Source organism: Rhinopithecus roxellana, chromosome 3, assembly GCF_007565055.1.
Source record: "Rhinopithecus roxellana isolate Shanxi Qingling chromosome 3, ASM756505v1, whole genome shotgun sequence".
NCBI classification, from domain to species: domain Eukaryota; kingdom Metazoa; phylum Chordata; class Mammalia; order Primates; family Cercopithecidae; genus Rhinopithecus; species Rhinopithecus roxellana.
Window position 1 is genome coordinate 19,658,328 of NC_044551.1, and position 22,306 is coordinate 19,680,633.

General features: G+C 40.6%; 1 protein-coding gene across 1 annotated transcript in view; it reads left to right on the forward strand.

The window, feature by feature from the left end:
• ADAMTS16 (ADAM metallopeptidase with thrombospondin type 1 motif 16) overlaps window positions 1-22,306 on the forward strand; it is a 193,636-nt gene that overhangs the window by 75,508 nt on the left and 95,822 nt on the right. The window contains exons 11-13 of the mRNA XM_030927454.1: window positions 9,798-9,893; window positions 18,952-19,100; window positions 22,100-22,272. Coding sequence (XP_030783314.1) covers window positions 9,798-9,893; window positions 18,952-19,100; window positions 22,100-22,272 — 418 coding nt within the window. The remainder of the gene's footprint in view (window positions 1-9,797; window positions 9,894-18,951; window positions 19,101-22,099; window positions 22,273-22,306) is intronic.

Genomic DNA, 22,306 nt, shown 5'->3' on the forward strand with positions numbered 1-22,306 from the left:
TTAGCTGTATTCTGAAAATGTTTACATATTGGGTTTTTAATATTATTAAGCGTATCTTCTAATTGAACTAGTAACTTCTTCATTAACCAACCTATTACTTAGAAATCTACTAAATATCATTTAATTGCCAAATAATTCTCCAGATAACTTATTAGTTTTGATTTCTAATTTCATAATTTTGTTCAGAGAATATACTCCGCATATACCTTTGAAATGTATTGCCACGTATTTTATAGCTTAGCATATGATCTATGTTGGTGAACATTCTGTGGAGACTTGAATATAAATTCTACAGTGGTTGGGTAGAATATTCAAGAAATAAATATTTTTTAAATAATATTTCTTACACCCTCTGCATCGTCCATCGTATTTCCTACTTGTTCCACCAGTTTCACAAAGATGAGTGTTAAAATCTCCAGCAAGGATTACGTATGTTTCTATTTCTCATGTTAGTGCTATTAGTTTCTGTTTTATATATTTTGAAGTTTCATAATTAGGTGCACATACATTTAGAATGGCTATGTCTTCTGACTCTTTTCGCATTGTAAAATACCCTCCTTTATTGTTGTGTAATATTACTTTGCGTGAATTCCACTTCTCTGATATTAATATAGCCACATCAGCTCACTTGGGATTGCTCTTTGCATGATCACTTTCTCCATTCTTTTACTTTCAATTGATGTGTATGTTTGTATAACATGTGTCTACTATAAACATCCTTTTGCCTAGTATTGCTTTTCTGTTCATTTGAACAGTCTCTGACCTTCACCAGCATGTTTAATCTCTTTATGTTTAATGATATTATGTTAAAAATTATATAGTAGATTTAAATCTACCATTTTGCTATTTGTTTTCTATTAGTATCATTTCTATTTTATTTTTCTGTTCCCTTTCTTCTGCCTTCTTTTAGATTAAACTACTTTTTTAATTTAGTATTTTACCTTGACTTGGTTTTTAACTATACTTCCTTATGTTAATTTATAGTGGTTGCTTTAGAGATTACAGCATGCATTCTTAGAGCCTCAGCAGAATTAACATTGTGCCTACTTTCTGCAAAATGCAAGGTCCTTACAACAAATAAGTCCATGCATCCCTCTTCCTTGCAATCATTGACATGTATTTCATTTCTCTGCAAATTAAATGCCACAAAATGCAGTGTTGTAGCTTTTGTTTTAAAATAGCTGCTTTTAAATAGGACAAGAAATTAGACCATCTTTTATATTTACTGTTTAGTACCTATGTTTTCCTGTAGGTCTGTTTCAAAGTGGTATCATTTGCCTAAGGCCTAAAGAACTTCCTTTAGTATTTATTCTAGCACATAGCTGCTAGCCACAAATTATCTTCAGTTTTCTTGATCTGAAAATGTCGAGAATTCATCCTCAGTTTTGAAGATGAAAAGTGTTTAGATAAATCAGTGAAATATACCTTTGGCTTAGTGTAAGTTTTGGTTCCAGAATTCCATTTTTTATAGTTTCTGTTTATGTTCTGCATTTTCCCATTTATTCATTTCTTATCTCTACTTTTTCTTGAATAGTATATTCGTTTATGTTATAGGTATTTCTATTATATTATGTTATTACATATAAGGTGAGTCCTTTTGATCCCCGAAGACTTTGTTTTATTCTTCATTAGGGCTCGTCTCTTTCCGTTTTCTCTGGGCCCTGTGGTGTAGCTGGTACTCTCGCGTGTGGTTCTTCCCCATGAGGCATGGACTTCTGGGCTTTCCACTGAATGCCCAGGATGCTCATTGAGGTCTGTCTACTCTGTGTGAGCCAAAACTCTAGTTTCTCCCAGCCCTAGGCATCCTCTGTCTTGAAGCCCTCATCAGCTTTCAGCCTGCAGCTGTGGTCCTCTGCTAGGCCACCCAGAATATCCTCCTATGTGGCGGCAGCTGCTCACCCCTTACCATTAGGACCTGCAGCAAATCCTAAGACAGACACCTGGGGCCCCCAGCCCAATGTGACATTTTTCTGTATGAGCCAACTCTCAATTAGCTACCGAACAGGCCTCAACTCTGACCCCTGCATCCTCCAATCAGTGAGACTGCTATCATCCCCCTGGGATGTACCTCCCCACAGCAGGGGTCTGCAAAGTGCTCCCAGGCAGAGAGGTGGGCAACTGTGGCACTCTCCTTGCATGTTTTCCTTCTCTGGAGCATCACAGTACTGTGTTGACTATTGTCGAGACCTGAAACAATTGGTCTGTATATGTGGTGTATATAATTTCATAGTTTTGTGGCAGTTTTGTTTTGTTTTGCAGAAAAGTGAATTTGATACCAGTTACTTTATAGTGGACAGTAGAAGTAAAGTATCTTTTAAAATTAAACAAGCAATACATCCATTAAAATCACATAATGTCAGATCATTCCTTATGATATAACATTGTTCTTTAACACAAACTTTATGTGTTTTATTTATTATTTATTTATTTATTTATTTATTTTTTATTTTGATGGAGTCTTGCTCTATCGCCCAGGTTGGAGTGTAGTAGCACCATCCCAGCTCTCAGCTTACTGCAACCTCTGCCTCCCAGGCTCAAGCCTCAGCCTCTTGAGTAGCTAGGATTACAGACACATGCCACCATGCCCAGCTAATTTTTTTGTTGAGACAGTGTTTCACCATGTGGGCCAGGCTAGTCTTGAATTCCTGACCTCAAGCAGTCCGCCTGCCTTGGCCTCCCAAAGTGCTGGGATTACAGCTGTGAGCCACTGCACCCAGCTTTGTATGTTCTTTTAAAACTTAAAAGCTATTTGTGTGGCCAGTAACTCTCAGTCACCAAATCTCAAAATTACATATGGTGTGGCAGTTAGAGATTTTTTTATATTTTCTATGTGAATTGAAACATCTCAGAACAGTTTCAACTGTAAAACTTATTTTTTTAAAGGAACACCTGCTAAATTGTTATTTAAAAGGGCCCATTTTGTTCAGACAAAATGTAGAGATCAGGAAGTTTCTTAATGGGAGGATATAAAACAAGAAATAACAATAAGAAACAAATGACCCAGTGCCCAGACCAGCCCTGGGCACAGTAGACTCACTCAGAAATATGCTAATCTAGATGATGGATGGATGATATTTTAGGAAGGGATAAATCTGTTTTAAATACCTAACACTATTTAGTTTGAAAAGTGAATAGACAACGTAAATGCGTATGCATCCATTTTTTGTATATGTGAATGTGTATTTGGTGTATATGTATGTTTACATACTTACATATAATACATGACACATATATGACAATGGATTTTTCTGTCCACTGATGTGGAGTGATAATCAGGATTAGTAATAAAAGCATCTTACTGCTTGAAAAATAATGACAATGCACTGTATATCTGACTGTAACATCAATTGTAACTGCATTCTTTTTTTCCATAAGTTATTGGGGTACAGGTGGTATTTGGTTACATGAGTAAGTTCTTTAGTGGTGATTTGTAAGATTTTGGTGCACCCATCACCCGAGCAGTGTACACTGCACCATATTTGTAGCCTTTTGTCTCTCGGCCCCACTCCCACTCTTCCCCCCAAGTCCCCAAAATTCATTGTATCATTCTTAGGACTTTGTGTTATCATAGCTTTGCTCCCATGTATCAGTGAGAACATACAATCTTTGGTTTTCCATTCCTGAGCTACTTCACTTAGAACAATAGTCTCTAATCTCCTCTGGCTCACTGCAAATGCTGCTAATTGATTCCTTTTTATGGCTGAGTAGTATTCCATCATATATATACACCATGGTTTCTTTTTTTTTTTTTTTTTTGAGACAGAGTCTCGCTCTGTCGCCCAGGCTGGAGTGCAGTGGCCAGATCTCAGCTGACTGCAAGCTCCGCCTCCCAGGTTCACACCATTCTCCTGCCTCAGCCTCCCAAGTAGCTGGGACCACAGGCGCCCGCCACCACGCCTGGCTGATTTTTTGTATGTTTTAGTAGAGACGGGGTTTCACCGGGTTAGCCAGGATGGTCTCGATCTCCTGACCTCGTGATCCGCCCGTCTCGGCCTCCCAAAGTGCTGGGATTACCAGCGTGAGCCACTGCGCCCGGCGCACCATGGTTTCGTTATCCACTTGTTGATTGATGACCATTTGGGTTGGTTTCATGATTTTGCGATTGTAAATTGTGCTGCTATAAACATGCGTGTGCAAGTATCTTTTTTGAATAATGGCTTCTTTTCCTCTGGGTAGATACCCAGTAGTGGGATTGCTGGATCAAATGGTAGTTCTACTTTTAGTTCTTTGAGGAATCTCCACACTGTTTTCCATAGTGGCTGTACTAGTTTACGTTCCCGCCAGCAGTGGAGAAGTGCTCCCTGTTCACCGCATCCACACAAACATCTACTGTTTTTTGATTTTTTGGTTATGGCCATTCTTGCAGGAGTGAGGTGATATTGTGTTGTGGTTTTTATTTGCATTTCCCTGATCATTAGTGATGTTGAGTAGATTTTCACGTTTCGGCCATTTGTATATCTTCTTTTGAGAACTATTTATGTCCTTAGCCCATTTTTTAATGGGATTGTTTATTTTTTTCTTACTGATTTGTTTGAGTTCATTGTAGATTCTGGATATTAGTCCTTTGTCAGATGTATAGATTGTGAAGATTTTCTCTCACTCTGTGGGTTGTCTGTTTACTCTGCTGACTGTTCCTTTTGCCACGCGAAAGCTCTTTAGTTTAATTAGGTCCCAACTATTTATCTTTGTTTTTATTGCATTTGCTTTTGGCTTCTTGGTCATGAAATTCTTTCCTAGCCAATGCCTGAAGGGTTTGTCCAATGTTATCTTCTAGAATTTTTACAGTTTCAGGTCTTAGGTTTAAGTCCGTAATCCATCTCGAGTTGAAGAGTGTAGTACAGACAATTTGAGGAAGTGAATCTGGTGGTGTGCCATTCACAATATTGAAACACCACAATACAGTTTCAGCCCAGCCATCTGAAAATGTTGGTTTTACCTGGGGTGTTATGTTGTGATGATAAACCTTAACGAAGTTTGTATTACTGAAATTGGTCTTTGTGAACATAACTCTTAAATTATGGACTAGAATGAAAAGAGAGAGGCTTCATTAAAGGTAGTGTACCTTAGCTGCAAAGATAAAGCAAGAGTAAACACTCTGCATAGGGTTTGGCTCTTTACTGCCCAAGTTAGGTATTTGTTATTAAAAATATGTTGTATTCATCACGTACCTATCATGCTTTGTCAGTGTTGCTTCGGTGGCCTGACCCTGCAATCTGAAACATAAGTCACCGGAATTGCTTTGAAATTTGATCACCTCAGCATCCTAGGTACTATTGTTAAACTGGGAGTTCCCCCAACACCCAGCAACTCTTACATTCCAACTGCCTGGACTCTAGAACCATGATTTAATAGGATCTTTGTTCCAAGAAGACTCTGAAGTTTCATTAGGGATATAATGACCTACAACTTTTATTAAAGTGCTTTAATAAAATCATGATATGTTACGTACCATGAAGTTAGCAGTTAAGTCAAAGTGGTAAAGTTGGAGGGAACAATTGGTTTTTGGCTGTTCATTTGTAGTTTACTTTCTTTTTTTAGCTTTTTCTATTTAATATTTATGGATACATAATAATTGCACATATTTATGGGGTACTTGTAATACATTGATACTAAAAGAGAAGAGTTCCCTTTTCCTCCTTGCAGGACATGCGACAGGGGTGTGGCTCGCTCCTCTGTCACCCCTCTGCTCAAACCCCTAGTGGGAGCATGCAGACAGGCAGGTACAGAGACTATGGGGAGCACTCTTGGGCTCCAGCCCCACGGCCACCTCTAGGAGTGGGTGTCTGCAACTCCCAGAACTCCCAAAGCCCAAATGGGCGTGTGTTACAGTGCACTCCTTCAGCTTCGCCATCTATGGACGACTTGTGTTAACCAGCTTAATAAACCCTCTGCCTTATTCCAAGGGCAGAGGGCCAGTGTGACAGTTTTCTGTATCCCAAGCTCTTTCCCAGTATACTAGAAAAATTGGGTCACCCCTGTGGCCTCGAAGATGAGTGTGAGGTTTTATTGAGTGACGGAGGTGGCTCTCAGCAAGATGGATGGGGGACCGGAAGAGTAGGATGGAGTGGGAAGATGGTCTTCCCCAGGAGTCAGGCTGCCCAGTGGCCAGACCCTTCTCTGGCTGCCTCCAGCTGAATTCCCCTTAGCATCCAGACATCCCTCTTCTCTTCCTTTGCTGCGTCATTCATCTTTCCGCCGTCACTGGTCTGCCAGTCTGCTGGTGTCTGCTGGTCTGTTCCTCTGCTTCTCTTGACCATGTTCAGCCACTGTGTGTGCCCATTAAGATCTCAGGTTTCTGTGGGCACAGGATCAGGGGCATGGCAGGCCAGAGTAGTCTTGGAAAATGTCACATTTGGGCATGAAAACAGGAGTGTCTGTTCTCACTTAGGTCTGTGGGCACAGGTCTGAGGGTGGAGTCCTCTCCAGGGACCCTGCCTTCTCTACTCAGCACCTCCCTGCCCCCTCCCGTATCAATACAGGCATATAATGTATAATGTTCAAAGTGAAGAAACTGGAATATTCTTACCTTAAATGTTCATCATTTCTTTGTGTAAGGAACATCACACTCTTCTAGTTATTTTGAAATATACAATAAATTGTTGTTAACTATCGTCAGCCTATGGTCCTACTAAACATTAGGTGTTATTCCTTTTATCTAACTGTATTTTTGAACCTACTAACCAATTCCTCTTTATTCCTCCCATCCCCCTCCACTACACTTCTCAGTCTCTGGTAACCATCATTCCACCACTATGAAATCCATTTTTTCACTTCCATATGTGAGTGAGAATGTACACTATTTTTATTTTGTCATCGCAACTCTTTAAGACACTATAGTTTTCATTTCTTTGTCTGGGACAGAGTGTCATGTTTATTAAATGGCAGGCAAGTACATCTATAGGATATCAAGGTCCCAAATGATGTTTTAAATGTCGAAAGACAATACCATAGGTTATGTGATTTTCAAGTTTCTTCTAACTTTGTGATTTATTCCAGCCTTGAGGACTGGAGTTGGGGATTGAGCAGGTTCCAAAATGAGGCTGAAAAACAGAGATGGCATGAGCCAAGTCACAGACTGAATTAGAGAGCCACATGATTTGGCAGTGAGCTGTCACCGGCATCCTATATTTGAAGGCTTTATACTTTAAAAAATTGAAAGCCCATCCCTTTAACAATATCTTCGTCAGTATTTATTCTGTAAAATGCTCCCCCAAAACTACAACATAAGCATATTCTGAAATTACTCTGAATGGTAGTCTGAATCATGGTCATCTTAAGTCATCTTTGGCTTTTTATGATCACAGTTTCCTGCTTCTTGCTAATGTTATTGTATGTAAAGCTTTCCTGGTCCTCTGTCACTGGTTTTCACAGGAGCAAATGAGTACATATTCAATGTGTCCAGAAAGCATTTATTGAAAGACGAGTAGCAAGCACTGTACCAGATAATGATAAGGAACATAGTAAAAAAATTTAACATTTTAAAACACAATTTACCTTGTATTATCTTGAGTAGTCTTAGCAACAGCCCTGTGAATGAGGACCCTAGCTCCCTAAGGTCACAGCAGTCACACGGCAGAGCCCTGAACGCAGATGGAGACCTGTGCCATTGTCTCCTTGAGCCCTTGAAGTGAGAAAGGAAATGTGAGGTGCCTTCGTGCCTTTACTTTGGGTGCCAGGCCCTGAGCCGAACACATTACCTATAACCACTGCATTTGGCCCCCAGGACAAGTCGACGATTCACTCTTGTTAACCTCATGTGCACACTGAGGACTCAGGGGTCCTGCCTGCCCAGATCTGCCTGCAAAATCCACACTGGATCTGCTTGTCTACCTAGGAATCCCAAACTCTACTGGACCTTTGTGGCCATCTCCCAGATCACCCAACCACATGAGCAGCTTCTGCTTTCACATGCATTCATTCATTCATTCAGTATGAAGGAATCTGTTTTCACACTCATTCATTCATTCCTTAGGTATGCGTGCTCAGCCTCCTGAAGCAGGAGGTCTCTATGTCCCATCAGTCCAGGAGGTCTCTGTGAGCCACCCAGGGGCTGCCCCACCTCTCTCCCTAGCTCCGGTTCTGACCTATCATACTGCCACCCAGACATAGAGCCAGTGTGCACAGGCTGTGGTTTTAAGGGAGTTTATTTTTATCCTGGCATTCTATTAAGTTGTCATTCTTGCAAGCAAATAGAACTGTCCACTTGTCTGTTTGGAGAATTACATTCAGGGCCCTTAAATTCATGGGTTCCTTGGGTTCTGCATACACTTTTTATCTCTAAACACCATTCTGGCCAACAACAGAGGCCCCTGACACCATACACTAATGAATATAATTAAAGCCTGTCTGAAGGAGAGCAAACCAGGGTGCTCAGCAGCAGTCTTCATGGGAGCAGCCATAGGACCATCGCTGTCTATTCCCTGCTGACAAAGACCTCAGCCAGGCAAAGCCCTGGCCATCAACACAACACACTTACCACAAGGGAGAGGATCCCAGGGGATACAAAAGATCATGACATTTAATTATACAGTGATTATAACGATATGAGATTTTAAACCATAGCACAATATGAAAGCAATTGATATCTGAATTAAAACACTGAACGTTTACTTGTTAATATTTCAAGCTCCAAACTCTGGTTTATTAGTGAAGGAGATACAGCCAGGGAAAATATGAAGCTGTGTCTTTAATAAGTACCTTAACTTCTAAGTATATAATGAAATACATGCAGGAGATTTAAGAACTAGTGTTAAAACCCTTCATGAGATGACTCACACAATGCAGAAAACCTTCTTTTCACATAGTTGAAATATGGAGTGAGATCACCATGCAGCAAAATGCCATCTTCCCAGCTGCACTATGTTGATGTGCTTCACTGCCTGCATTTTCCTCATAACATGAATCACCCAGTAGATGCAGCCATTTAATTTATTGGGGAATAATGCAGCACTTGTTTAAATATTCTGAACAGTTGTGCAGACAATTTAAGAAATGTTTTCAACATGTCCAGTTGAGTCTACCACCAACATTCCACAAGGTTCCATCATTTCACAAGTCCTACTGTTTGCCCTTCATTGAGACATTCCTTTGAACTCAGTAAAAACAATTCCTTGCACTTGGAGAGTCTTTTATAGTTTATAAATCTTTATCACTGGGGCATCTCTTTCTGTATGCGCTAATTGGTGATTTACAGCAAATTCCTTCTTTACCCTATGAAAACCAAGAAGCACAGAGGGTCATATTCACAATGGAACCTCTTGCCTGGCAAGATGCCTCACATATTTTAAGCTTTAATCACAGATTTGGGGATGGTGAATGCATGGTTAAATGGTTGGATGGATGGATGGATGGATGGATGAATAGATGGACAGATGGATGGATGGACAAGCCAAAAAGCATCCTAAACATTCTTAATTTAAAAATAAGAATTCAGACTTGGAGAGATTCATGGAAGGTGGGGTTGAGAAGGATACATTATTAAATATTAAGTTTAGGTTTTTTAACTTTTCATAGTTTTCTGCAGTGTCTGAATTAAGCATATTTTACATTTTAATTTAGAAAATATAATTTTGTTAAATAGATAATATATCAATAAAACAAATAAAGTATAAGACATGGAATTAATTTGAAGCAAGTCTAGAGCACGAGTCTCTATTCTATGCTATCATATTGCTAAGTAGGCATTTGCTTGTAAATCATATCTGTTGTTTTCGCCTTAAATCTCTCAGTGATATTTTTATTATAGAAGAATGGACAATATGATGTAATCCTAATGACCTTTTAAAAAATTTCTTTAGGACATCTGTAAAGCCCTGTGGTGCCATCGTATTGGAAGGAAATGTGAGACTAAATTTATGCCAGCAGCAGAAGGCACTATTTGTGGGCATGACATGGTAAGAAGCTAACTGTAGGTACAGCATCGTATTCAGATGCTAGTCTTTCAACCCATGCATCTTTCCTCCTCTTGCATAGGTATTTTTAAAACACGTATTTCTCATATACATATGCATACCCATGCTCCTATCAAACACTGTGTTTATTTTATATTGATAATGTGAAGAGGAATCCTTTTCTCACTTTTGTGAAAATAAAATTGATGAGATACCTGGAATTCATAGACACAGAAATCAGACAATAGGTGATGACCGATTCAGTCTATTGAGGGGAAACATTAAGCCATTGACGACCATTTATCATGGAAAGGAACAACATTAAACATTGCTATGAAAGTCACAGAACATCAGTTTGAAGACCCTGGAGCACATCATTTTCACCTATTGTTGCCCCTGTGAGAAGAGAGAGAGCTATAGTAGAGAAAAAGAAGAAGTATACAAGATGTTGCAGCAATGTGGACACAGTTGGAGGCCATTCATTATCCTAGGCAGACTAATGCAGGAACAGTAAACCAGATACTGCGTGTTGTTACTTATAAGCAGAAGCTAAACACTGAGTACACGTGGACACAACGATGGGAACCATAGGCCCCGGGGACTACTTGATGGGGGATGGTGGGAGGGGGCAAGAGTTGAAAAACTATCCTGTATTATGCTCGCTGCACGGGTGATGAAGTTATTTGAGCGCCAAACTTTAGTGACATGTAATCTCCCCATGTAACAAATCTGCACATGTACCCCTGAACCTAAAATAAAAGTTGGAAAAAAAAGAAATATACAGGATAACAAGTTTGTTACTAAATGGTAAAGAATGACAACTTCATTATGAAACCTTTAAAAAATTATCATGATACTCCATAATAATACTTTAATTCTTTCGATTTAACTTGTAATTGCATTTTTTAAATGTAAAAGACTATTGATGAAGATAGAAAGATCCTGGACCCAAATTATCACTATAAGTATTTTTGCTTTTTATGTATCTGAGTTTTGTAGTGGCATTAGTGAATATGAAATGGTATTTAGGCATTGATCTAGTACAGTATTTGAACATGCCTAAATACCATTGTTCTATTATGTTTAAATACCAAAGAAAATACATCACATCTTATATATATTCAAATGTGACTACAGACAGAAAGGTTTTAAAATGTTTACAACAATGCTAACACATGTTTTCAGGTTAAATTATTGCAGTGCCAGCTGAAGAAATGAACAGAAATAAGATAAACTTATTGAGAATAGCCCCCAGCCACCATTCATTCTGGGGCACATTGCTAATATGCTTTTTTTTCAGTTCCTCAAAGGGCATGAGATTGATCATTGAATTCTTCTAATTCATTGAATTCTGCCAGTGATCCAGTGATACAGTTGGTTTAATCCATAATACGTCATGTAATAGCAATGCTTTCAGTTTCTTGAAAGAAAATGAGTATAATGAGATATGGCGTGGAAATTCTAATTGTCAAGGACATCAGGTAATTTACTTGAATGTTATGCTGCAGATAATCATGACTTTTCTTCTGTCATTGATTACAATGGATTCTTCAGGTGGTCACCTGCAAAATTATACCTCTTTCTTAAAAGACCAACAGTCTTTTTGACGTTGCCCTTGAGCTACTGCCTGCATGAAACAGGAGCTGGTTCTCCAGGCATCCTGCTTTGTTTGTGGTCAGGTGCTACTTTTTCCGAGGTAATGTAGTTGTGATGTTCGTTCAAAGTAACCTGTATGTTCTGGTTACATTTTATTTATCTCAAAAGCACCATTAAATTAATTTCCATTGATATTTGACATTATTTTCCCTTGTATTTCAAATATAGCTTTTTCCTTTGTACCGAAAAAAAAAAAAAAAAAAGGCTATGTTGAGATAGAGTAGGTTCCTACAAATTACACAGCTGAACCATGGTCCAAAGCAATAAAATGTTCTGTCCAGGGTCACCTGGTTGTTCAGTGGCAATGTGGGACTCTGTAAGCCAAAGCAAATAACTGAGGCAAATCTCAATGAATGTTGAGGTTTACTTTTCCAAAGTTGAGGATGTGCTCTGGGAGAGGGTGGGACAAAAATCACAGGGGCACCAGTGACCCCTGCTCTTTCCAAAGAGGACCTTGATGACTTCAATATTTAAAGAGGAAAGAGGCCAGGCCTGGTGGCTCACACCTGTAATCCCAGCACTTTAGGAAGCTGAGGCGGGCGGATCACGAGGTCAAGAGATCGAGACCATCCTGGCCAACATGGTGAAACCCTGTCTTTACTAAAAATACAAAAAATAGCTGGGCACTGTGGCAGGTGCCTGTAGTCCCAGTTACTCGGGAGGCTGAGGCAGGAGAATCACTTGAACGCAGAGATGGAGGTTGCAGTGAGCCAAGATCGTGCCACTGCAATCCAGCCTGGGCAACAGAAGGAGAGTTGGTCTCAAAAAAAAACAAAAAACAAAAACAAAAGCAAAAACAAGAAAAAACAAAAACAAAGGAAAGAGAAGCAAGGGAAGCAGGAAAGAAGAAAAGAGGGGAGAGTAGACAAATGAGGCCAGCAGGTACATTCTTTTGAAGCTTCAGTCAACACTCACTGAATCCACATTTTACATGTGAGTGGAGATTGAGGATTTGTGAGGATAAAGAAAACAGAGTCGAGGAAGCAGGCAAATATGCATTTGTCTGGGGTGGGTGGAGAGGTGAATTTTAGTCTTGTCTTTGTCCTGTATCTGTGAAGATAATTAATTCACATGGTCATGGTGAAATTAATTCATTAATTCACATGGTCATGGTGAAATTAATTCATTAATTCACATGGTCATGGTGAAATTAATTCATTAATTCACATGGTCATGGTGAAATTAATTCATTAATTCACATGGTCATGGTGAAATTAATTCATTAATTCACATGGTCATGGTGAAATTAATTCATTAATTCACATGGTCATGGTGAAATTCAACAGAGCTCTGTTTTGGGGTAAAGATTTGGAGGCCCACAGAGAATTTCCCTGGTGAGTAATTTGTGAGGGAGGCCGCCTGTGGAGACACGTGGCTTTCCATCTTCGCAGCTCTCTAGAAACAAAATGGGAGGTGGTTTTTGCACGACCCAGTTCTCAAGCTTAACTTTTCCTTTTGGTATAGTGAGTGTGAAGTTCCGAGATTTTATTTTCGTTTCATACATTGTATTTTCTCAGGCTGCTAACAAAGACATTGAGGCTGGATAATTTATAAAGGAAAGAGGTTTATGGACTCACAGTTCTACATGACTGAAGAGGCCTCACAATCATGGTGGAAGGCAAAGGAAAAGCAAAGTCATATCTTACATGGCAGGAGGCAAGAGGGAGCTTGTATAGGGGAACTCTCATGTATAAAACTATCAGATCTCATGAGACTTATTTACTATCACGAGGATACCATGGGAAAGACCCGCCCCCACGATTCAGTTACCTCCTACCGGGTCCCTCCCATGATACATGGGAATTGTGGTAGCTACAAGTCAAGATGAGATTTGGGTAGGGACACAGCCAAACCATGTAAGACATCCAAGTCTCACGTGAACAGTCCCTTTTGATATTAGTCGTGTGTCTGTGTGTCATTGTCATTGGTTTGCATGTGGCCCTGTGGTTTATCAGTTTAGATGTGTGTGTGGCCAGCGGTCAGTATCCCAATGTTGTTCTTCTTGATGGGACCCCGTCTCCTCTCTCTGCTACTAAGGATGCTGCTGAGGCTCCACAGTCGTTGTATGAGGTGGTAACATAGACTGATATTTATTTCATTTTTAATGCCAAATGCTCAACTTAGTGCATTGTGTACATTTCATCCTCAAAGCAGCCCTACAGGTAGCCTAGTGCAGTCCCCACTGGACATTCCAGACCTCTTCTGGGAAAGGCCCTGGGTTCCTCTGTGGTCACCCCAGGAGAAATCCAGGGCAAGGGGCAGGGGCCACAGCTGAGATGCGTGCCTGAAGGATTCTAGCTCTTCGGTCACTGGGGACCCCTCTTGTGAAATCAAACCAGCTCTCACTGTGTGATTCCATCAGGTCCAGAGCTAGGCACTTGGCCTAGTGCTTACATTGAACCCTCCCTCTGAACTCATTCTGGTAATTTCTATCATCCCTGATTTCAGAAGAGGACACGGGGCTCAGAGCACATGGGTGCCTTCCCCAGGTCACATAGCTCGCAGAGCTGATCTGTGATGCCCGTTTGATGACTCAGTGCTGTTTTTTCTGCTTCAATACACTGCTCCCCTGCATCTGCTGCGGTTAGGTGTGACGTGCTTATTTTGTGAACAGCAATCGCCACAGGCATAGGCACTTTGTTGTGGCATCTTCCTCTCTAAGATAAAGCCTTTTTCATGAGTCACAGTATCTGTCAATAAGACACAAAACTGTGATAAAGTCAGTCCTAAGAAACCTAATTGGTATTTCAGTGGAAATCTATGTGTATATTTAACACAGCATTCTTAATCTTGACCTGATGCCTCCAACCATCTATTATCTGCCTAAAATTAGATCTAATATTGTATGTTTGTGTGTGTGTGTATGTGTGTGTCTACATGCCCCTATATTTCCCACACCCCCCTTAGCAGAAGATATAGTGCTTTCTCATCAGATTCTCAAATATTTTTTGTTTTAATACTTTATAAAATTAGGAAAATCATTTAAGTATACTCTAACAGAAATAGCAAAAGATGTAAAAACTGAAGTTACTTTTGCATCGACTTAATAAATATGTATTTCGCTATTTCCTTTCTCATTACTTTTGATTGCAAAAACTGCAGTTACTTTCGCATCAGCCTAATACAAGGAATTGCAACAGTCATTATCACAGCAAAAAACTGGAATACTGCAAATGTCCATTGATAGAGGACTAGTTGGATAAACACCCCGTGGAATATTATGTGTCTGTAAAAATGTGAGAGGGTCATGTCTATATACTTCTGTGGAATGATGTACAGAACAAATTGTTAAGTGGAAAAGTAGGATGGAAAAACATCTGGGTAATATGCTGTCATTTATCAAAGAAAAGTAAATACTAATCAATAGCTATTTGCTTACATTAAAAAGAATAAACCCTAAATGGTGAAAAGCTTGTAATTATTTTAGATAACTTAAAATGCTATTAAATAATCCCTAAACATCAAAGGCGGAATGAAACATTTTGACCTAATGTATCAAATTGTTGGCTTAACCAGAATCCTAACAGAGGAATTATTTCAAGAGACTTTAAACTCCAGTAATTAGTCTGTGCATTCCAAATGGGATAGATTCAGTGGAGAAAAAAATGCTACAAATAATTTTAAACTGTTTTCAGTAATCACGTTATTGTTGATGGATTTATTTTGCTAGGATAAAGGAAGTACTAAATGTGCTTATGTTGTTAAGAATCAAGATTTTTAATATATAAAAGAGATACATATATAAAATCAAAGAAGCTAAGTAACATTTAAAATTTAAAATTAATACATTTCTAAGAACTAATGAAGTATTTTTTCTTTAAAATTAAAATTTTTAAAGATTAAATTAAAATGTAAAGAAAAAATTAAAATTAAAATTGTTAAAGAGGCTACAACCTCTTAATCTAGTTTTCTCAATAAAAGGAGCCAGAACTTCTCATGTAAATGGATGATTCCAGGCCTATAACAAGTATAAAAAGTGTAGTAGAAGTTCCTCTTCAAAGAGACTTCTCTCCCCATCTAATTAGGAATAAATAGTAACTTCCCTAGAAGCACAATTTATTCAAAGACCCATGCTAACATTCTTAGATATCTGCTAGCCGTAATAAAGAAATCAATGTACTCTGTGTTCTTAGCTCCCACATTTTAGCCTAAATATTTGCCCTGGCATGCTTATACTGGTTCAAGCAAGCATTAGGCCATAGCCTGTTCCTCTTCCTTATTTGAAGGTACTTTTGCCTTTCTCAGCATTCCACAGTTACTTCCTCCTTCCTTTGTTCTCCTCTGCCTTTGCCTCTTTTAAGAAGTTCTAAGTTGCTAACCAACTGGGACAAAGAGAGAATGTGAGATCCCATTACAGCCAATGGAAACTGGACACTGCAGTAGGGTGGATGTGTCAGGTTAGAAATGACCCTGTATCCTTTGTTCGGTGTACTCTGGTGGCAAAACTGCTGGCAAGTGTACCCTTTCTGCAGAAAGTAAACTAGCCTTGCTAAGACATCTTTTGTCTCAGTGAGTGCTGATTTTTTTTTTAACACCAAGCACCCGTTCCCCACACAAGGAATGTACAAGATGAGCCTGGGATACCTCGCTGAGTCAGAAAGCTAGAAGCCTTCCAAAGATGCCTGGCTCCTGTCAAGAGGAAGCTCAAGCAACATTTCCAAAAGAAACATATGACAATAGCATATTTTTCTTTATCTTTTAGAGAAAAGCATCATGGTTTTCCTGTACAATCGCAAACTCAGGGTACCGAGGTATTTGATGAAGGTTGTTTTTCCTTAAGAGAAGTAATTCAGACAATCATGAAAAAGAAAAATATTAGAATATTATTAGTCTTGCAACACTCAAAGATATAAAGGATCTAGGAAATGATTGTTAATGGCTGCTAAAAGCATTATTTGGGAAGCGGGGGACCTTTGCAAGTCAGCCTATATTCCCTGAACACTGAAGCATCCTAACACCAACGCTGGAGGCCTTACAGGGCATTCTGTGTGCATATACATAAAGCCATCAATGGTTCAGTCTTGCCGGAAATCCAACTCTGAACCTTACCAATGCCTTGGATCCAATTGCCTGATTGAAACAGATCTAAGGAACCCAGGGACATGTTCAATGGCATGCAGAGACGCAGCCGGCAAGATCCAGAGTACGGGAAACTCCCAACAAACAGATCCATTCCTTTATCACGTGAATTCAGGAAAAAGAGAACGTCAAGAGAGAGTTCGAATGTGGAGAGAGACATGAGGAGCATGTCAGCTGAATGCAATAAATGAACTGTGTTTTGATTGTGATTCTGTGTTAACTGAAAGAAAAAATAAAAACACCAAATTGGGATTTTGAACACTTACTAGACATTTGATGATATTAAGGAATGATTGTAGGTTTCTAGGTATGACAATGGTGTTGTGGTTATGTTTTTTAAAGTTCTTAATTTGGGGAACCCTTAGTGAAAGAGCTTTGAAGAAATGATTTCAAGTCAGGGAGTCAGTGTTGGGAGAGAGAAAGTGGACGGGCATTTAGGTGAAATGAGGCTGGACATGAGTTAATAAATGTTGAGGCAGGACTGCAGGTTTCAAGGACTCCTGTGCTATTTCCTCTACTTGTGTGTATCTTTAAATCTTTCATTAAAAAATAAGCTTTTTACAAAAACAGAAGAGTGAAAGCTATTACCATGCCAGTACCCCTTTCTGAGTCTGTGAACTTCGCCAAGTAACAACAGCAAAGTAAATCAACAACGATGTTATGATGTACATTGAGTTTGCTCACAGATTCCTGGTAAAAAACAGTGGTTCTTTGATAAACATCCTGCTTTCGAGACAGCACTCCTGTCTTCCACTAACCTGACCTCATTCTGGGGCTTCAAATCCTGTTCATCTTCGAACCAAGACAGATTTTCCCAGAAATATTTTCAGAGTCATTCAACCTACTGAAATTCTGTTTTCATGTTTCATGTCTCCTGCATTAGAAAGTTATGATCAGATGGTTTTAAGAAAGGGAAAAAAATAAACAACAATGACAAGTAGCACACACCTGGCAGCTCCTTCCTCTCTGCACAACCAGTGCAATCTCACTCCTGTCCCCGCGCCTGTTGGAGGCTGTCCAAGAGTAGGAGCCTATTCCCGGCAATGGGCTTCTCCTTGAGCCTAAGACAGTGGACTTTGTTCTACACCTGGGGGGAGGGCAGGTAGGGGTGGAAAAGATGATGTTGTTGTGCTTAAAGAAAATAATTGAAGAACTGAATGGATGAGGCTTTACTCCTCAGAATTTCTTGTTTTTAAATTGAATTGTTCTTACTTAAATAGCATTAAATGGAGCCATTTAAACTGCTATAGTATGTGGCAACACTGGTCAAATATCAGTGTCTTGATATGTGTTACCCTAATACATCATTTAATAATAGAAGTATTACTTTCCTCCTGTGAAAGTAGCCTCTCTCTCTCTCTCTCTCTCTCTCTCTCTCTCTCTCTCTCTCTCTCTCTCTCTCTCTCTCTCTCTCTCTCTCAGTACAAATCTAGTGGCTCTAATCTTGGAGGTAAAAAGGAACTTGACTTCAGGTCTCCCCAGCCCACAGGCCAAGTTCTTCTCACTCCACCGGGGCCAGGACAAGGGACAAACATCTTCCTTCTTCCTCCCAACAGACAGTCTGGACCTTTAAGATCTTAGAAATCCGCACCAAACCACCCAGGGAACCACCACTGTTGGACACCATGTTAAATAGTGCATAGCACTGATATGTGGTGCCGTGAATTTGCTACGTGGAATTTAGCATGAATTAAAACGAATGAGCACTTCTCTGGAGAAAGGGGAACAGATAACATCTCCAGCCTTTGTGGGGAGAGATGAAATTCCACAAGGATTGCTTCATCGACCTGGAAGCTGCGTGACCTCTAACGTGGCATCGGTTAATCGTCCCAAGGCTCTGAGCCCAGGTGCTTTGGGGTGAAAACACAGAGCACTGGCCTGAAATGACAAGGTGTTGAGCCATGCAGAGCCCCCAGCTGTGCTTTCCTACCTGAGACTCTCTCTGTTCTGAACATGAGATGTGAAAAGCACCTTGTTTTCAGGACAGGTCAGAGTTGGCTGACTTAGGAGTTAAACAGTGAGACTGAGTGTTCAGATAACACTCCTTCATTAAATGTGTTAAGTTTCCAGGAGATCAGACACTTGAAAATGATTTTTCTATTCATCTTCCCTGTATGTGAATTTATAGGAGGATGCTAGGTTTGGAAAGGAAAAAAAAGCAACCTTGAATGTACAATATTTATATTAGGGGCTACTTGAGGGTAGGGAGGCTAACATCTGCATCATTTGCAAAATTTCCCGCTACTCAGCCTTACAGCAGTGGTGAGATGAACCCATCTACCTATCTGTCTGAGTCAAGTCAACTTATTTATGTTGAAAATTTTAGTGGTGCCGGGGAGGACAGTGTGTGAAATATGGTGATGAAGGCCCCAAGCCCACCCATGGCCACTGGTCAGACTGGTCTTCTTGGTCCCCGTGCTCCAGGACCTGCGGAGGGGGAGTGTCTCACCGGAGTCGCCTCTGCACCAACCCCAAGTAAGTATGCCTTGACCTCCTTCCGTACAAACGACGATTTCCATGCCGTCAACCCTCCACGCAGTATGCCTGTGTCTCAGTTCCATGCCATCAACCCTCCACGCAGTATGCCTGTGTCTCAGTTCCATGCCGTCAACCCTCCAAGCAGTATGCCTGTGTCTCAGTTCCATGCCGTCAACCCTCCAAGCAGTATGCCTGTGTCTCAGTTCCATGCCGTCAACCCTCCACGCAGTATGCCTGTGTCTCAGTTCCATGCCGTCAACCCTCCACGCAGTATGCCTGTGTCTCAGCTCTCTCTCTCTCTCTTTTTTTTTTCTGAGATGGAGTCTTGCTCTGTCACCCTGGCTGGAGTACAGTGGTGTGATCTTGGCTCACTGCAACCTCTGCCTCCCAGGTTCAAGCTATTCTCCTGCCTCAGCCTCCCGAGTAGCTGGGACTACAGGTGCCACCACCCGCCCTGCTAATTTTTGTATTTTTAGTAGAAACATGGTTTTACCATGTTGGTCAGTCTGTTCTCGAACTCCTGACCTCAGGTAATCCACCTGCCTTGACCTCCCAAAGTGCTGGGATCATGGGCATGAGCCATCACACCTGGTCTCAGCTCTTAATAGTAAGTCTGTGCTACGCATATGATTGTAAGAAGCACTGAGTAGGAAAGGTATTTCACTCAAGCATTTCTTAATTACCTCTCTGTGCTATAACTTAAGATGCTTCTAACTACCTGACCACAGCAAAAAATAACAGCACCAACAGTAATATTCAGGAATTGGATTTTAATCACATTTACTTGACATACCCAGGATCTGATTAAAACAAATAAATCGTAAGAAAAGTATATAGAACACAAATAAATAAGATCAATAAGAACAATTTTTGTATGCAGAAAAAAACAAATTTTTAGTTTTCCATCAAATATATTTCTCTTCACAGCAAGTGGTTTAATTTCCAGCTTCTGTAAGAAGTAAGAATGAATGTGAGGAGCATCACCAATGTGGGGAAGTAAAGAGGCTTTGATTTTTTATTTTTTTAATTTAACTTTCATTTTAAATTCAGGGATAGAGTACAGGTTTGTTACATAGGTAAACTTGTGTCATGGGTGTGTGTTGTGCAGATTATTTCATCGCCCAGGGATTAAACCTAGTATTCATTAGTTATTTTTTGTAGTCCTCTTCTTCCTCCCACCCTCCACCTTCCAACAGGCTGCAGTGTGTATTGTTCTGCTTTATATGTCCTTGTGTTCTCATCATTCAGCTCTGCCTTATAAGTGAGAACATGCCGTATTTGGTTTTCTGTCCCTTCGTTAGTTTATTAAGGATAGTAGCCTCCAGGCTCCATCCATGTTCCTGCAAACAACATGATCTCTTTCTTTTTTATGGCTGCGTAGTATTCCATGGTGTGTATGTGCCACTGCAAACAACATGATCTCTTCCTTTTTTATGGCTGCATAGTATTCCATGGTGTATATGTACCACATTTTCATTATCTGGTCTAACATTGATGGGCATTTAGGTTGATTCCATGTCTTCGCTATTGTGAATGGTGCTGCAACGAACATTCACATGCCTGTGTCTTTATGGTAGGATGATTTATATTCCTTTGGATATATATTCAGTAATGGGATTGCTGGGTTAAATGGTATTTCTTTTTTAGGTTTTTGAGTAATTGCCACATACTCTTCCACAATGGTTGAATTAACTTACGCTCCTACCAAAGTGTATAAGTGTTCCTTTTTCTCCACAACCTCACCAGCACCTGTTATCTTTTAACAGTTTAGTAGTAGCCATTCTGACTGGTGTTTTTTAGGTCTGCCTTTGCCCTTAAGCTTATTTAAGATGTGTCATTTGGCTTCTTGTTTCAATACCATCTTTAAAGCATGAGCTCCCCACCCTCCGCCGTACCCCTTGGGCTGCCTGCACTTACCAGTGTTTACATGCAAATTCTCTAGGGTGAGCTGTCAGTGCCAACCAGCAAAGGTGACTGGTTCTTTGGTATTGGTCTTTGGGTCCTGGCCTTGTCACCAGAAGACTGGTGGTGGAAAGAAATTTTGATCTGGAAAGCAAAGTCATTGAACTTCCCTCTGAGTTCCACATTCTCTCACATGTGCTATCCTGGGAAAGTGTGGTCCTCCTCAGTCAGCCCCTCCCTGTGCAGGGTGAGGACAGCTGCCCACCCTGCCTCACCACTGCAGAGGTGCTGGGCCCGGAGAGGAACAAGGACAGGCACGCCTGCCCTGCCGCTCTTGTAAAGGATTCACTCAATGGAAAAGGGAGCACAGCCTCACCATTCGTGTGCAAGAATGTGTTCTCGACTTCTTGGAAATCCACTTTTCCAGCTGGGTGCAGTGGATCCCGCCTCTAATCCCAGCTCTTTGGGAGGCCGAGGTGGGCGGATCACGGAGTCAAGAGATCGAGACCATCCTGGCCAACATGGTGAAACTTTGTCTCTAGTAAAAATACAAAAATTAGCTGAGCGTGGTGGCGCATACCTGTAGTCCCAGCTACTCGGGAGGCTGAGGCAGGAGAATCATTTGAACCTGGGAGACAGCGGTTGCAGTGAGCTGAGATCGCGCCACTGCACTCCAGCCTGTCTGGGTGACAGAGCGAGACTCCATCTCAAAAAAAAAAAAAAAAGAGAGAAATCCACTTTTTTCCTAATTATCCACTCGAACACTCTTAGCTTCATCTCTCCAATAAGCCTAATTTTTAAAAATAGAAGAATTAGCTGGGCATGGTGGCACATGCCTGTAGTCCCAGCTACTTGAGAGGCTGAAGCGGGAGAATCACTTGAACCCAGGAGGTGGAGGTTGCAGTGAGCTGAGATTGTGCCACTGCACTCCAGCCTGGGCAACAGAGTGAGGCTCTCTCAGAAAAAAAAGAAATCCACTTTCCCTAAGTACCCGCTCTAACACTCTTAGATTCATCTCTCCAATAAGCCTAATTTGAAATAATTTAGTTAGCTACTAAAATATGAAAATTCTGACTTCAAAATACACATTCCAGGCCGTCGCATGGAGGGAAGTTTTGTGAGGGCTCCACTCGCACTCTGAAGCTCTGCAACAGTCAGAAATGTCCCCGGGACAGTGTTGACTTCCGCGCCGCTCAGTGTGCGGAGCACAACAGCAGACGATTCAGAGGCCGGCACTACAAGTGGAAGCCTTACACTCAAGTGGAAGGTAAATCTCAAACTGCTTTCGGGTAATAGCCTTG